This window comes from Pezoporus wallicus, unplaced genomic scaffold (genome assembly GCF_028554395.1).
Source record: "Pezoporus wallicus isolate ANWC-B61680 ecotype Strahan unplaced genomic scaffold, APGP_CSIRO_Pwel_v1 contig_8714, whole genome shotgun sequence".
In the NCBI taxonomy this organism is placed as follows: Eukaryota; Metazoa; Chordata; class Aves; order Psittaciformes; family Psittacidae; genus Pezoporus; species Pezoporus wallicus.
Window position 1 is genome coordinate 951,615 of NW_026635695.1, and position 17,873 is coordinate 969,487.

Below are 17,873 nucleotides of genomic sequence, written 5' to 3' on the forward strand. Positions count from 1 at the left end.
TACGTGTCTTTTAATTACCTCCAGGGATGGTGACTCCACCACTTCCCTGGGCGGCCTGTTCCAGTGCTTGACAAACCTTTTGGTGAAGAAACATTTCCAACCTAAACCTCCCCTGGTGCAATTTGAGTCTTATTTCCTCTTGTCTTATTGCTATTGAACTATTTCAGGCAGTAGTAGGGAGCAGGTAAGGTTCCCCCTGAGCCTTCTCTTCTCCACACTGAACCCCCAAGTCCCTCAGCCGTTCCCCATCACACTTGTGCTCCAGGCTCTGCACCGGCTCCATTCCCTTCTCCAGCCCCGCTCCAGCACCTCAATGTCTCTCTTGCAGTGAGGGGTCCAGAACTGAACACAGGATTCAAGGTGAAGCCTCACCAGTGCCCAGTACAGGGGATCTATCACTGCCCTGGTCCTGCTGGCCACGCTGTTCCTGATACAAGCCAGAACCTTGTTCTGTTGAACTGAAACATGCCAGCAGATTTTCCACACAGTTGGCAATGAAAGCTGTATCCTCCCTCTTCTCTGCTGGGTGATTTTAGCACTGCTGCTGTATTTGATTTCCTCACCCATTGGGGTATGGATTTTTGCTGACATGTTATTGCTTTGCAGAGCAGCAGTAACTGTCACTTTCCATGGTAACTTACGGCCTTTTCCTGGTAACGTGAAGACCCCTTTTGCCTTGCTGTCATCCCCCATTACTTCTGCTGAGCTCTTAACTCCTCCCTTATTTTATCAAGTCCTTTCCTTGGTTTCCTGACCTGTTAAAGAAGCTTACCTGAGATTGATTTTTAAGGTGGTAAGTGGCAGAGCAGCAACCCAAGTAGGATGTTTTGGCTTGTGGGTAGAACGTAGAGGCAGGCAGTGCCATAAATTGCAATGTATTTTGGCAGCAGAGTCTTGGAGCAGATGGCCACATGAGACCTTCATATTGCAGACTGACAGAGACAGTAAACTGAATATCTGTTTGAGCAATGGTGACGGATGTAGAGGGCATTTCTCTGCAATTAATGACTGGTTAAAAGAGACAGGGGTCCGAGGGGAAAGGCAAAGGCCCTTAACCTTGATACTCATTAACTGGCAGGAAATGTGTTACTCAGGTTATTGTTATTGCTATTGGACCTAGTAATTTTTTTTTTTTAGGCTAGAACAATTAGTTATTTTTATGCTCTGAAATGTTAAAAGGTAAAGAGGTTATTGCTCTGTAGATTTGCTGTGCTTTTTCTTGTTTCCACCTCCCTACTCCCATACCAGGTAAAGGGCAGACAATGTACAGAAAACAGTATTTCGTTCAGAAAATGGAATTGGATTTGTCAAGCCCCTGTCTCAACTAGAAATGTTTTAGGTGAAGGCCCTGATGTGGGTTCTACTATTTCATCACCATAGTAGCTCGTTCCCAAGTGGTGAAGATCACTTCGTAGCTGTATTTGCATTAGTTGTTTTCATTTGTGCCACTGTATAATTACGTGTTACATGGTGTCAGCTGGGCCTGAGGCTGATGAGGCTTCTTCAAGCCCAACCTGCCCTGTAGGAAGAGCGCCCCTGGGAGCAGTACCTTTGCGAGCAGTACACAGGCATTGCCACTTTACCTCTTTTTAGGTCACTGAGAACCTCTAAAAACTCCTTCCACTTAAAGAAACCTACTCAAATTTCTGCCAGAGGTATGTTTTTGTTAACTGCTTTTCCTATGTGATGTGCATCACGCTGGCTAGTCCTGACCGTCAGAGCTGCTCTGCTAAGGCAGGGAAAGAGCTGCTTTATATCCAGGTTTATTTTTTGCTCTCATGACAGTGATGAGCGCACAGTTCCATCCCTGATCCTGCAAATGGCATCATGCAGTTGTGATCCTGGTGGCCGTGCACCCCCTCCTTTGGTTTTGTAATCTCAGTTAAACAGGGGTTTTTAATTAGTGGGCTCTGGGGGGCTGTTTCATTGCTGTGCACTCCGTAGAAGTCACTGGATAAAAGCAGGGCCTCCCAAAGTCCTGTAAGGTGGTCTTTGCTTAATTCAGACCTGAATACTAGAGGTGACATGGGAGGGCAACCCCTGAATCACTGACAATAAGGGGATGCTGTTAAGATAGGAAGGTGATGGGAACATGTGTTGTGCAGCTCAGCAGTGTAAGAAATACTGTAAAATGAACAATTAGATGAACATTTCAGATTGTACATCCTCCTAATTATCCTTTTAATTATTCATCTAAAACAAGTAAAATGACCCCTGACAGAGCCATAAATGATTTAGGAACTATCAAATATTTATTAGATGCAAGTGAATCCCCACAGAGGTTTTTAACAGATGCACACGAATCTGCTTTCCTGTATTCCTCATCTCCTACAATTTTATCTATGGAATTTATAACCAATTGAGTGAGATTTTCAGCATTTAAAATACTGCTGAGCTCTTTGAGAATTCTTTAAGGGAGGAAGAGAGCAGTGATGCTTTCAAAGATTTAGTGTAAGACAGTAACTACCAGTAGTACCCTGGCTGACACAGGCAGTATCCTGTAGCCAGTCCTGCACTGTCCGTTTTCCTACCCAAACAGTTCGATGCAGAACAAGAAATCGTGGATTTAAAAATAGCCCTGTGATGTTGCTGACACGATTTAGAAACATTTGAACATCTGCAATTTAACATTTAGATGGTTTTAACATAAACAATTTAGAGTTGAGATGGGTCTACACGGTACAATTGCACCTGAGATGAGGCTGCCATAGCCAACTGGCTGTACTCACAGGAGGCAGCAGAAAGCCTGGCCCACAGCAAAGCTGCCACTGGTTCACCCACAGAGGAATAACTTTCATTTCACAATGAGATACTTCGGGTTTTTTTCCACAGCAGATAAAATCCTCCCTCTTACATAATAAAATTGGATTTGTGTTAATGTTCCCGTTCTGATGGCACAGTTGGCTTGAGAACACAGAGAAATCCTTGTGGATTATGCTATTCCCATTAAAAAGAACTCAACAAAACCAACCCAGAAACTTCAATTGCAGGATTCTGGGCACAGTGAGTGGTGGGTCTGTAATGGCTTTTACAAACAAAATTCTAATTTTAGTTCTGTTTTTAAGCAACAGTTTTGTAAGGGATGAGAAGGAAAGATTTTGTAGGGAGGAATTTTTAGGAATCATGTGTGTTACAAATAGGGAATGCTAGAAAGGCAGATGATCCTGTAGTGAGAGCAGCAGACAGGAATTTCGTGAAAGCTGGCTTGAGTTCTTGGTTGGACCATAGACCTCGTCTGTAACATGTGCCAGCTTTCACCACACGATTTTGCCCTCTGTTTGGACCTAGGGCTTTTATTGTCACATAAAATACAAAGGCTTTTGACATGAAAAGAAAATACAAAGAAGATCCTTTTGACCCTTATTGAATCACATAATAATGTCAGAGTTACTGTAATAAACCCCAGTTCTTATGGAGGATGCCTCACGAGCGGGTCTCAGAAACATTATTATCACTCTCCCCATTTTACAGAAAGGAGCAGGGAGCCTAAGGGAAGTACCCGCCATGGGCAGCTATAGAGGTGGGACAGGGCACAGCATTCCCCGCCCTCCAGCAAAATAGAGGAAATCCAACAAACAGAAGATCCATTTTTTTTCCTGCCTTGTGACCTACAGACGTTCAGAGGTGTGTAAGGCCAAGGACCGCGGTCAGCCATTACTGTCTGGAAACGCATTTAAACAGATTTTGATGGAGCTTGACATTTAAATTTTAATCAAAGTCCAATAAGAAGGGCAAAAAGTCTTTGGGAAATTTGGACTTCGGGATTTTCTGTAGTCTGCCTAGCTTCATAATCACTTTCATAATTAGCCAGCATTACTTGTGGGCTTTTTTAAACCAATCCCTGTAAAAAGGAAAATGGTGACCTGACATTTTACTTGCATTAGAATAAGTGTTTGAATATAATGAGCAGAAACTAAATGCTTCTGAAAAGCTGTGCTAAGACCGTCTTTCTCGTTGTTCCATGTGTGCAGTTGCTATCCTGCTGAAGGACGATTATTTTGTCAGTGGTGCCGGGTTGCCGGGCAGATTCAAGGCAGAGAAAGTGGAATTTCACTGGGGTCAAAGCAACGGATCGGCTGGCTCCGAGCACAGCATCAATGGCAAGAGGTTCCCCGTTGAGGTGAGTGGAAAAACATGTGCTTATGTTCTCTAAAAAAACATAAAATCAGAATGTACTGCTGTAGCTTGAGATGACTGTGAAATAGGGCAATGTTTCCTTCAGTGAACATATCACTTTCAAGGCCCTTCCGGCCCTCGCAGCACTCTATCTATCATCTGTTATGTGCTTTTGCAATGTCAGCTCTGAGCTCAGCTTTGCTACCGTTGCTAGCTCTCATGTCCCATGGGCTAAGCTGCAAACAGCCACTTTTCTCATTTCTCCCATAAGCTTTTCATGTGTGGGAGGATCTCCTTGTGAATATCTGCAAAGTGACCTCATTGTCCTCCAAATCTGTTCTTTCCCATGATGCTTACAAACAAGTAGCAGCGTTTTGGGAGCCTCGGTGCTGTCTTTCATTGCTGTTCTTTGCACACGTAGGACCTTCTCTCTACCTGTATTCCACTGCGCTCCCTTGCCTTGTTTTAATGGGATATCTACATGGATCTGTGGAAACAGCAGTGCGTTTGCTCTGCTTCTGCAGGAGCCAGCTGGACCTGGCCCAGCCCTGGTCTAACAGCGCCCAGCTACCACAGCATAGAGCTGTGCCACACCAGGAGCAAGGTGTTGGCTTTGGCACAGCACCCTGTGAACGTGGCTGTGCTCCGAGCATCATGCTGGGTGACTGCCTGCAGCAAGGACACGCCTTGAGGTAGCAGTTAGGGTCCCGGCACTGTGAGTGCTGTGAAGCCCTATGCAGTTGGGTCTTAGCTTGTGACTGGTAGTCCTAGGTCCCTCTCTCCTCAGCACAATGTTTTCTGTGTCAATAGAGTTTGTTGATACTTTTCACTCTGTATTCAAGGTTTTGCATGGTGAGATAAAACAGATGTTATCTTGGGATTACCTTTGCCTGCTGGGAAGCAGATAAGCACTTTCAGAGCGTGACATGTGGATGTGAGCAGGTTGAGGGGAGCTGCACTTGGGGGCAGAAATGGTTGTTTTGTGAGCTGGGTCTTGCAAGAACTTCATTCAGTCCCCAGCGTCCCATAATTGGTCAAAATGCAGCTTTAGACAGCTCATTTTTCAGGAGGTGGGAAGGGGCTTCCAAAGCACAAAGGGATGTTGTTAAAAAACCCTGAAGCATGACCAGATCCTTTGGTTATCACTTCCCTTCTCCAGCTGCCCCATCACATGAGAATTAGAAGCCATTTTTTTGTCTCTCAGCTCTGAACCTGTACGTCGGATGTTCTGTGAGACAGAGATTTTTTAATCTTAATGAGCTTTTCCAACAGCTTTTGGCTTGGTGTAGCTGTGATTCCTCGCAAGGGGCCGCCCCTGAGCACATGGAGGAAAGACCCAAACATTGCCGTGCCACCCTGTCTGTCTCAGTTGGCAATACTTTGGAAACATATTTCTGGGTGGCAGAAGCAGCACTCGGGAAGTACCAGAGCCAGTCAACTCCTCTGTTGAAATTTCAGGGAGTGGAGGTGGCAAAGGAGCCCCAACCTTCATGTCTGTCAGAAATAGGGTTTGAGAAGTAGAAATACTTTCATACAATGCCAAGGCCATTTGATGCTGGCTTGATGAATGGAAGCTGGTTTAGTTGGGGGGAGAAGCAGATTCCTAAAAAATAAGTTTCCTTTGTTTTAAATAGTCTTCGTTTCCTCTTCAATTGGTTGGAATACTGATTTTTCCTACTTTAAAATTGGAGAGGGGGAGGAGGGGAAACTTTCAGAATTTAGGTCAGACTTTCTGAAAGCTGTGCAAAATAAATTGCTATATTGGATAGGTTTAGTGTTAATCCTAATAATGACATGTAACTTTCCAAGTGATTTTTATTCATTGCAATGAGGAACTTCTGTTCTCTGGCCTTCCTGGGTATGATGGCATTAGCAGAATTCCCACAGCCTTTCCTTTACTGTTTTGTAAAGGAAGAAGAGTTTCCAAACCGAGCCTTTCCAAGTTGTGATGCAACCTGCCTCCTGCCCAAGAATTCCAAAGTTCAGTCTCATGCTGAAAAGGATTTTCATGGGTAGATTTTGAAGGCTCCAGTTGATCCAAGGTGCTAAAACTGAGTCCTCCTTGCCAACACATGCTAAAAAAGTCCTCATAGTTGGGATTCGCCCTCTCAAATAATAACTGTAGATGTGTGCATGGTGGAGCTTTTAGTTTGTAATACTAATCGTAGTTCAGCTTCCGTCTGTCTGATGCAGCCCTAATTGCCTGATGCTGGGAGGTCTGTGCCAGAAATACTGTACTTCCTTTGAGCAGTGGAATTTCTAGGAAGGCTGTAGAAAGCAAAAACCAAAATCCTGTCGTACAGAGAGCAAAGCCCAAATCTCTCTGATTATTCCCAGCCCATGGAGGTAGGTAAAGCTTTTGAGGAGCATTCAGCTATTGGTATTCCAGGTCTGCAGCAGTTACAGTGCAATGCAACGGAAAGGAAACATTTTCTGAGTCTAATTGTGCAACCAGATGTGGACTATGCAAAACCCATTAGTTCCAAGCACATCCCAAGGGAATGCAGATAGATCAGCTTCATCCATAGTCTCTGCTCTGTGTACATGAAGTTTGGAAGTTGTTTTTTCCTCTGGGAAACAAAGTGCTTGCTGGTAGTCTTTTTTTCTTGAGGAGGATGCAGAAACTAATTAGAAATGTCAGATATAATACAAAGCGTTATTGTTTGACCGTGTTGCTTGGTTTTTATTATTACAACTAATGTGTCAGATGGTAAGACTGTCTATGTTAATTGGTTTCCTTCATTGAAGCCCATCTGGATCATATTTTTTGTGATTTATATGTTGAATTAGTTGGTAAGATATATGAGAACATCCTTTTGTTTCCTGCTTTCAAAGGCATGTTGGATCAAAGGTGTATTATATTACTCTTATGCATATGTCGCATATTGTGATTCCTCTTCAGACCATGGCATAGGTAATGGTATTCCTTCATTATGTCATCTTGATTGCTTATTTATTGATTAGTTTCCTTGGCGATACTTGAGCCTCATGAAGCCATTTACAAGCTTAGCTGTCTCTGAAGTAGCATTCATGAATAGACATGAATGTTTCCAGCTTCCATCCACATCCAGGTTCCAGCTTGATACCTGGCCTGGTCAGCATTAGCCTGAAGTTTCTTTTTCCCTCCTTTTTGCCATGTTAGCACTATCACCTGGGTGAGGCCGGGAACTGGTGCTGTGACGCTGAAGATAAAAGCGATGCCATTAGCTTATTGCTGTGAGTGGAACACAAATCCTAATGAGGACGTGGGCTCTGTGCCAGTTTAGAAAAAGCCTCTCCTTTTTTCCTCAAGCTAAGGAAAGTTTTTAACATTGCATTCTCTCAATTTTAATGAATTGCTGACTCCTTTGTATTTTGTTACTGTTTTTCCCACTATAATTACTCAGGTGGGGGTTCTTTCTGAAGTCGCAGTGGTATAAATGAACATGCAAACGCTGGAAACCATTTAAATGGTGAAGTGACAAAATTAAAATCAAGATGATGAGCTTCCCCCAGGCCAGGAGAGAACTCAGGTTCCCCTCATTAGAGCCAAGATGAGTAATTGCAGCGCTTTAATCTCCCGTGTCACCGCACCGGTTACCAGCCCTGCCTGTGCAGAGCTTGCGGCGCGCTCTGCCTGCTGGGAGGGAAACCCACTGCTTAATATTTCATAGGCGAGAGAAGAGCTGACGTGGCATTGCTGTGCTGTGCTGGCGGAGTTGGGCACCACCATACCAGCATAACTGTGCATTCATCTTTTTTGAGCTCATTTTTATGCAAAACGCTGATTATTTCTGTGAAGAGCAGAAATCAGAAGAGTGATTTTAATCATGACTCTGTTAATTTGATGTGAGCTTTGGCTGTTTATGAGCTTTCTCTTTAATGGTGCTAATTGTCAGTTATAATGTGAACACCATTATACAGTACTATACAGTAATTTATTTAGTAAATGAGAATCCTATTCCAAGGACCATACTGCAGTATGCCATAGAGACCTCATCCCTTTAATCTTACATGAACAAACTTGCACTGTCTAGGCCAAATTGGTAATAGGAACATCAACTTGGCTTCTGAAATAGCAGTGTGATTTCATATCCACAAGTGCCAACATGCATGTTTTTGGAGATCTCAAGTAGTTCTCCATTTAAAACAAAACAAACCAAAAAAAAACCCCCAACAAAACCCCACAAAGCATCCCGACAGAAAATGAAGAGCTTTAATACACTTTCATGTCAATTAACGGGCTTTTATGTTTTGCTGATAGATTCATTTTACTAAATTATTATTACAAAACAATCATTTGCATTAACAATTCTTGCTTTTCTTTAAGCCTGCTTCTTAGAAGGCCTTCCAGGTTCTAATGGTGTCTTTGTTCTTGCTACTGCTTTGATTTTCTTCCTTTTCCCTTTGAGTATAGATACTGATTTCAGCATGGTTTAGATCCTACAGCTGGTCGCTCTAATTTGAATGCTCAGGTCTCCTGACTAAAGTTTATCACTCTGTGCTATCCTGCCTCTCATTATATCACTTTAATCCTGATGTGTTATATTATCACAGGCAGAAGACCGTCAGTGTCATTCATGTAGAAGAAATGTGTGCTATTCAGTGCACAAAAACCTTTACTGCAGGGAATAAACTGAGAGTAGTTAATGCTTTTTGTTTTATCCTGGATGTTAAGCCTTTCTATCACAGCTGCAATCCTCTACAGTGTATGTCCAGCCTTGTGTCTACCTGTGGATTTCAGGGGAGAGGACTTTTTAATGTTAGAATTGTGATCTCTTCTGTTCTTTAGTTTTATTCTTGGTGCATTCGTAAGCCTGTTTAGATTTGTGCATGCTTTTTGACATTAAAAGATGAATGCATCACAGTATGTTTTCTGCATATACTGGAGAACTAACACCCTATGTTGCCATGTTGCAGCTGGGTTTATTATTTCTGGCATCCAGCATACCTGGTAATTGTAATTTTGCAAAGATCTCTCGCATTGGCTTCGAGCATAAGTAAAGACTAATTGTGAAACAGGGAGCCAGCTTTGGTTTTATTTCCTTATATTTTGTTTACTAGTTGCTGTTCAGATTTCCTTGCGTCCATCTGCCAGGGTGTAGCAAAGTAGAAGTCAATAAATGATGGAGGGACCTAAAGAGGACCATTGGGAATATATCACAGTGAGAGACTTAATTTTACTGTATTATTTCTCTTGAAGGACCAAATCTACACTTACAGAAGGGTACTTAGACCTGCCAGTGACTTTGATGGGAGATGTGCTGGTGAGACTCTGCGTGAGGATTTGGCTCCATACTCACGGTGCCTGTGCTGTAGAGAGACCAGGGAATTTAGCATGCACTGCTTATTCCATCTATGTAGAATCATAGAATAGTTAGGGTTGGAAAGGACCTTAAGATCATCAAGTTCCAACCCCCCTGCCATGGGCAGGGACACCTCACACTAAACCATCTCACTCAAGGACTTGGCCAGCCTGTCTTGAACACTGCCAGGGATGGAGCATTCACAACCTCCCTGGGCAACCCATTCCAGTGCCTCACCACCCTAACAGTAAAGAACTTCCTCCTTATATCCAATCTAAACTTCCCCTGTTTAAGTTTTAACCTGTTACCCCTTGTCCTGTCACTGCAGTCCCTAATGAAGAGTCCATCCCCAGCATCCCTGTAGGCCCCCTCCAGACACTGGAAGGCTGCTATGAGGTCTCCACGCAGCCTTCTCTTCTCCAGCCCCAACTTCCTCAGCCTGTCTCCATACAGGAGGTGCTCCAGTCCCCTGATCATCCTCGTGGCCTCCTCTGGACTTGTTCCAACAGTTCCATGTTCTTTTTATGTTGAGGACACCAGAACTGCACACAATGCTCCAGGTGAGGTCTCCAAGAGCAGACCAGAGGGGCAGGATCACCTCCTTTGACCTGCTGGTCACGCTCCTTTTGATGCAGCCCAGGACAGGGTTGCTTTCTGGGCTGCAAGCGCACACTGAAGCCGGCTCATGTTCAGTTTCTCATCGACCAACACCCCCAAGTCCTTCTCTGCAGGGCTGCTCTGAATCTCTTCTCTGCCCAGCCTGTCGCTGTGCCTGGGATTGCTCCGACCCAGGTGTAGGACCTTGCACTTGGCATGGTTAAACTTCATGAGGTTGGCATCAGCCCACCTCACAAGTATGTAGAGGTCCCTCTGGATGGCATTCCTTCCCTCCAGGGTATCAACTGCACCACACAGCTTGGTGTCATCGGCAAACTTGCTGAGGGCGCACTCAATCCCACTGTCCATGTCAGCGATGAAGATGTTGAATCTCTTAGAACATCTCTTAGAACACCCCTGACTTAATCATTCACGCAGAGATGGCTTGGGGATTTTCACATTTAGTAATTATTTTCTTCTTTTTTTCAAACTGGCACTTCCCATGGTTGTTTTTTGTGGTTGGTTTTCTTACAGTTTTCTGTCCCCCCTTTCTGCATAGTCTTGGGGTCCAGATAGCCATAAAATACTCTAAAAACACAAATGCTAAAAAGCCAAAACTGCTGCTGTCTTACCTCCGGTAATGCAAGATTTTACTCTAGGAGTCTCCAGGCTTTACTTGTCTTTGCTCTTCCCACTTTTAAAGCTTTTTCAGGTTTCTCATCATCAGGAAATCAGGGTGTCATAATTTTAAAACAAAAATGGATGGATAGACTGGGCACGTGGGTGAGTTTCCATTATTCTGCATTGTAGAGACCGTGAGCAAGGGAAGTTAAACATCATCTTACTGCTGTCTGGTTTACTGTTTTATTTTCCTTAATGTAGCTGATGCACTATCTCCTCACAAGTTGTCTTTAGTGCCTCCCATGTACTGACAGGAGAATCAGTTGAGACTTTAATTAATGACTTCATTGTAATCAAGGTTCTATTTTACTGCAGAATGCTTCATCTCGTAGTAGTAAAATATTTAGTCTCCATCTGGCTGATCTTTTCTGTGAATGTCCCATGATAGTTAGGAAGAAACACGAGAGGATGGTCTGAAATTAAAGTATGTTTAGTGGAGGGGTTAACGTATCTTGGGAGTGTTCATGTGGAGACCCAGACAGAATTCAGGTACACAACAGCACTTTGGTTTTATGGCAGCATCTTCCTGCTCTCTGCCAGGCATCAGTAATTTCTAGAGTGAGTTGCAAATGTTACACTGCATCCAGGGCTTTATACTGTAGTAACTATCCAGTAACACAAGCCAAATATAACTCTTTTCAGGTTAACTGGGAATGTCCTGCTTTCCCCAAAGGCTTTCCAATGTCTTGTTGAAAAGGTCGGAGGCAGTAGCACTACACTGCAATTACAGTATGTTAATGATGAGCTAAGAGTTTTACATTCCTCTTAACATAAATCCCTGATTTTCTACATGATTAATTGGAATCTGAAAGACTGACAAGGGGAAGGAGGATCAGATGGGGTGAAAATAAGAGATAAGAGGCTGACAGCTAGCTCTTCTTGTAAAGGAGAGTTATTTTGAATAGGAGGAAAAAATCAATACAAAGGTTGGAGAATCTGACAGAGTTGTAAGAGCGACTTTAATGAAAGGTAGCAGATTCAGTAGGATTGTTACTTGAAATGTGGGATTGTTTGAGTTAGAAAAATGGGACTGTTTCTCCCCAGCTATAAAGGTGAGCTTTATGTGCTGAGCTTACGTGCTTAGGCCACTGGATTTACTGGCATTCACTCTGGGCACTCAAATGTGGCAAGAAAAGGGGGAAAAAAAGTAAGTATGGGAGATTGATAAATTTTGTTCTTCTAGGATAGTTATTTTGTTATGGGAAGAGAAGAGGCTAGGAGGTGATAGCTGGTTTTGCTGCTTCCCCACATAATCATAGAATAGTTAGGATTGGAAAGGACCTTAAGATCATCCAGTTCCAATCCCCCTGCCATGGGCAGGGACACCTCACACTAAACCATGCCACCCAAGGCTCTGTCCAACCTGGCCTTGAACACCACCAGTGATGGAGCATTCACAGCTTCCTTGGGCAACCCATTCCAGTGTCTCACCACCCTTACAATAAAGAACTTCTTCCTTATATCCAATCTAAACTTCCCCTGTTTAAGTTTGAACCCGTTACCCCTTGTCCTGTCACTGCAGTCCCTAATGAAGACTCCCTCCCCAGCATCTCTGTAGCCCCCCTTCAGATACTGGAAGGCTGCTCATGTTAGGTAAGCTACCATGTTAGAGTATCTGACAGGCTTCTGCAAGGTGAAGTGTTTCATTATAAGGAGGTAACTTCATTTGGCCATAGTTGTAAGGAACAAGCTAAGACTTTGATAGACTGAAATGGACATTTAGCTGGAGCCCTTCCATGACATGTCACATCAGCCTCTTTCCCTCACCAGTGATGGTGAGAGGTGAGTGCAGGTAGAGAGGCAATGTGTGGAGGTTTTCTACCCTGGCTTAGAGGTGAGAGTTAGCTGAACCTCAGCATCCCCCTGTGCAAATTGTTTAGTGTGGCTAGATATGGGGCTTCAGCAATGCTGCAGAAACTTGCTCCTGCAGCTCTTAGAGGGCTGTTTTATTGCTTTCATTGGAAATGGCCATCTCGGTCTTCAGCAGGAAGCCAAGCTTTCCAAAATTGCTCATGGGTTTTTAAGTTTGGGAACTTAGACACAGAAAGACTGTTCTTTCAGAGTCAATGCACAGCCATGAAGTGCTGGGAGGCTTACAGAGAGGTGGGGTTCAGGTCGGTCAAGTGTCTCTGGGATGCAGGCTTGGAGCATGTATATAGGTGCACAAAGTGTGCAGGTCATGTGTGGTTGCACACCACAGTGTGCCAGGCTGGCTGTACACAAGGGTCCGGGATCCTGGTTAGGAACATGTGAAGTCTGATAAGTGCTCAGCACTGTCCCTTTCCTGCAGACAATTCTAACAGTCCTGGGACTTTGGGATGTGCTGCCCAGGAGATGTATGACCCTTCATAGTTATTCCAGTGGGCCCTGTGTAAATAATGGAGATAGATAACATTTGGCCAGAGAAGAAAAAGAAAAGAAACATTGCACAAATGTGTTAAGAAGTGATAATGTTTCCTTGGCACACAAAAAAATCAAAAGAAAACTTTAATGTGGTTAATGAGCTTCTTGGTAGCTTGTCGGCCAGTATTTCCCATGGAAGTCATTTCACTGGGTCTCAAACAGTGGGAATAGATTTCACCAATGTTAGTCATGATTTAAGGCAGCAAGCAGGAAATGATTTAAATCATATGTTATACTGGTGCTTTACTGATTGCATTTTTGGTTTTTGTTTGGTTTTCTTTTCCTGAAGAATTCTAAACAATTGCTATAATTTCATGCCGAGAGAATAAATTACGTCAGACATGTTTTTGCAGATTGAAAACTCAGTGCATTTATTCGGGTTTTACTTTTTTTCCCCTCTTTTGTCACATGGTAAGGAGCTGTTTTCTAAGGGGTGATAACCGAAAGCTTGTGTAAACCAGAAAGGAAGACTCAGGTCTCTGGTTATTCATCTGTCTGAGAAGGTTTTCATTAAAATTGACTTTATAATGCAGGTCACAGAAAGGCTTTTTAATTCTAGAGGGAGTCACACTGTGAAATGCATTCACTGAGGACTGTGCTGATGAGCAGTATCATGTTTATGTCCTTGCCCTCTCACCTGAATCTCTCTGCTGTCTCTTATATTGCATTTTAAAGCTCTTTGGGACAAAGGGTGTCTCTTCACTCGGTTTGTGCAGCGTCTGCCCCGGTGGAATTCCTGCTCTGGGATACAGCAGTGCTGCTGGTATAACCACAGGCTTTGCAGGGATGAATTGCTTTGTTTTTCCTATGATAAAGCTTCACATGATGTAAGAGATCAGGCAGCAATATGATTGTAGTCCCTGTTATTTCACCAGTTCACAGGCATTGTATTTCCAGACAGGATGGGAAGGTTAACTAAAGTTGAAAAAGGATTTAAAACACAGCAAGAGTTTACTGGCTGGTAGAAATGAAATAACAATCAAGTGGTTGAAAATGAGAAAAAAAGCTATGTGTTTGCTCATGCTTTGAGACAAACAGCAGTCATCTTTCTGTAAAGAAAAAGCAATTTTGGGGAAATAATCATATCCCGGAATTCACATGTCCTCTTGCTCCTTAGTTTTCCATGAAGCCTAATAAGGAAAATTCTGTATTCTCTAATTATTTGGGCTTTTCAGCACATTCCTCCAAAGGCCATTAATGTCCTTTTCTACCACCATCCTATCTAGGCTGGCTGTCCTCAGAGGGGGCTTGACTTTATTCTCTGGCTTCAGAGGGGAGGCAAAGAGGGTTTGTATTTCCAGGAAATCCCAGCTCCTTCTGTTTCCTCCCTGCAGCTCACTGCATGGGCAGGAAAGCCTTTGTTACCTCAGAGAGAGTTTGGGTATCATTGTCCATTGACCGCTTAGGAGGGTTTTTTCTATAAACCATAGCTCCTGGTCTACACATGTGTAAGAAATACAACTTTTGGCTTCCCACCAGAATCAGAAATAGCATTACCAGGTGGGAAAAAGCTTTTCCCCCTGCAGTGGGCTGCGGTTTGTTAATAGTTTAGTCAAGCACAGAAAATGGTACCTGGTCTGCCAAAGGAGCGTTAGCTTCTGCAGAGGGGACTATTAATTGTCCAGGAAAAGAAGACTGAAAGTGTCTCCTTAGGAAGTGAAGGCTGAATCATTCTTCTCTGGTACTGTGGGCAAATACGGTTTTTGAACAGACTCTCAGACACCAAATATGGGGTGGCGAAACAACTTTGCTCACCCTGGGCGGTGAATGTAACTTGAGAATTAAAAACATGCCTTAGCACAAGATCTGTCACACATTTGTTATGGAAGCGAGAACGATCTTTGGGATTTGAGCATCCCAGGGGTGAATTAGATTTCTTGAATCTTTTTTGTCTTTATTGATCTTTTATCTACGCTCTGTGTTTTGAAGTTCATACCTGCAACGCCACTTGTGTTTGCTCTTAACCAGACTGCTGTAAGGGTGATTTTTAGTTGATTTTTATGCCTACATCAAGCCTTTCCATCCCTTCAGGATGGTAGTGCCTACAACAAAGATAATAAATTCAGTGTTCCGTGCGTGTTCAGGGTTTTCAAAGAGTAGCAGATTTTACATTTAAAATGCAAAATTATCTCCAGATGAGTAGCCAAAATTAAAAATGCAATCAAAATAAGAGGAAACCTCTTCTCTTAAAGGATCCCCCCTAGTTGAGCAGGAAATTCTCTTCTCTTTTCCCTGAAGTCTAGACCCTCTCAGGGTAGGCCAGTGCTCCTGAGAAGAAAGTGGCTTGCTGAGAATTAAGTGACGTATTTAATCTTATGCTGGCACGTACCAGGCAGGACCATAATATCCTTTAAGAAGAAGAAATGTCATTCCATCCAGTTCAAAATAGGAGATTGGAGATAACAAGAAGGCTTGAAAAAAGATTCATTTGAAATTCTTTGCTTGAGAGGTCTCATTCTGTTTGGGAGGCAGGAATGTGAGTGTTCACTTAATGAGCTGCATTGAAAAGATGAGATTTCAAGAGAGTACAAGTAAAACCCATTATTTTTTGAACATAAATAGTCATCCATCCTCAAATCTAGAGTTGTGTCTTTCTCCTCAACCTCTTCGAATATTTTCCTTGCTCCCTGTTTAGGAAAAAATTTAGAGGCCTTTGCCTCCAGGAAAGACCCAAAGTTGATACCTTCAGTCCTATTAGTCACCCATGTTAAGCCACATGCTGTTTACCAAGTAACACTTAAAGCTACATGCTATTGTTGCTGGCATACCATTTATGAAGGGCCTGTTATCTCTCCCACTGAACCATGTGGTGATTTATCAGACAATTTAATAGTAGCAAGACCAAGACTCAACTTAGTCAAAACTAAAAATGGATATTCCTTATGTTGCCTCTGGTAAAATGTTCCTGTTCCTATTCCCTTGGTAGTGTAGGATATGTGTCTGCTGAGCAGTGTGTCCCTTTACTGGATGTAGCCTGGAATATTGTTGCTGTATTTGTGGGGTATAGGATTATGATCTTGCAAATTCAAGAAACTGAAAACAGCAATTTCTGGATGTTTGCAGTGCAAACATCTGTTATTTATGACCGTTTTAAAGAAAAGAAACCTGAAATATATATGAAACATATGAAAGCTTAAGTGGGGGGTCAACTCTGAGGAGTCTGAAGGTGAAACCATATTCCGTAGAAGAAAAGCAAGCTCTCATTTCAAAGACAGCTTCATAGCCAGCTGGTTTGGCCTGCTTAACAGTTGAGGTAGTAAAACATCCACATGTGATCTTTGACATAATACTGCTGCATTCTTAGCAGACTTAGTTCAAGTGTTTTCCTATCATGATCAAGTAAGATAGAAGTGGAAAACATTTTGGTGGCACTGCAAGGAATAATTTGGCAGCAATCAGAAGCTGGAACTCAGAAAGGGCAATAGGAGAGAAATAATTAGCAAGGATAATTTTCAGGCCTTGACAACCTGGCATGTCTTTCTAGCAGTGAATGGATTCACCTGACGCCCAGAGATAGCCATCTGATAGTAGCACTCAGAAGATCAATACATCGATACTTTATCCTTGAAACAGTATTTAAAGTCTGTTCTTAGGTTTATTTCTTTACTTCTGTAAACTTACAGCAAGCTGGGATTTGAGATAATGCATTCATTACAGTCTTATTGTCCCTTCTTCATTTACAGTATTTTAATGCATCTGCCATGATTATTGAAGAAGGATGCTCAGTCAACTTAACCTCCTTATGCTTTAAAAAGAAAGGATGCTCAAAAGATTAAAATGGGGCGTCATACAGAAGAGGTTTGGGAGTTTGCAGCACTTATAATGGCAGGGTGCTTTGTGCAAGAGGTATTTTTGAACGTGAAACACATAAAGTGCTGGCTCTGTAGACCGGTGTGGTGAGGAGAGGAGGGGGAGCCGAGCACAGCCAAGATTCTGCTTTTGTAGATTGAGATTCTGTCCAGGCCCCCTCCATGGCTAATAATGCCAAAGTATCACTGGGTTAAACCTAGTGCTGCTTCTGTCTGTTAATGTGGCTTGCTGGTCTACATCTCTTCACATTGTGAGGAATTATTTGTGGGATTGTGACGCACACCCCAGGACACAGAAATAGCACGGGTACACTTGAAATAATGCTCATGAAGATAAGTACAGCCAGAGATTTAGATCTGTCTCCTCTATACAGACTCACCAGATTCCTTCAAGTGCATGTGTTTTGAAAGAATTTAAATAGGAATGGAAATTTTATTAAGGAGTGCTGTTGTGAAGGGCAGGAGATGTAGAGCAGGGCAAAGTTTGTCTCTGTGACTGAACCATGTACACAAGGAAGAAGCTAATGTCAAAAAAGACCTATTTATCTAAGAGCATGAACAAAGAAATCCCTTTTCTGATAAAACCCAGAAAGACCAGTGGCTGCCCTCCAAGTCCCTGGGAGGGTTTATTCATACCTGTGTCTCTTGGTATTGATGCGTGCTCTACTGCGGCAGCCTAAGAGTCTGGTGCCATCTCCACTATGCCACCAGCAGCCTTGCCAGCTGGTGGAAGGTTCATCACTTTCAAAAGGTTTTGTTTATTTTTAAGCAGATTGTGGCATGAAAGATGGGAGAGGAGATCAAAACTGGCAGGAAGCTGTTACTTGAATAGGACCTTCAGTTTGACACATGTAATGTCCTTAAGAGAGGAGCCGGCGCCTGGTTTTTGTTGGCAGGTATGCCAACGGCCTTGAGGGATGACTGGCACTTGGGCGAGTTGCTAAATTAGTTTGATAATCAGTAAATGAATTTGCTCAGAGCG

The 17,873-nt window shown here is 43.0% G+C and overlaps 1 protein-coding gene across 3 annotated transcripts in view; it reads left to right on the forward strand.

The window, feature by feature from the left end:
* Positions 1-17,873, forward strand: part of PTPRG (protein tyrosine phosphatase receptor type G) — a 404,577-nt gene that overhangs the window by 217,629 nt on the left and 169,075 nt on the right. For all 3 annotated transcript variants that reach the window (XM_057397343.1, XM_057397341.1, XM_057397342.1), the window contains exon 5: positions 3,972-4,120. In XM_057397343.1, coding sequence (XP_057253326.1) covers positions 3,972-4,120 — 149 coding nt within the window. The remainder of the gene's footprint in view (positions 1-3,971; positions 4,121-17,873) is intronic.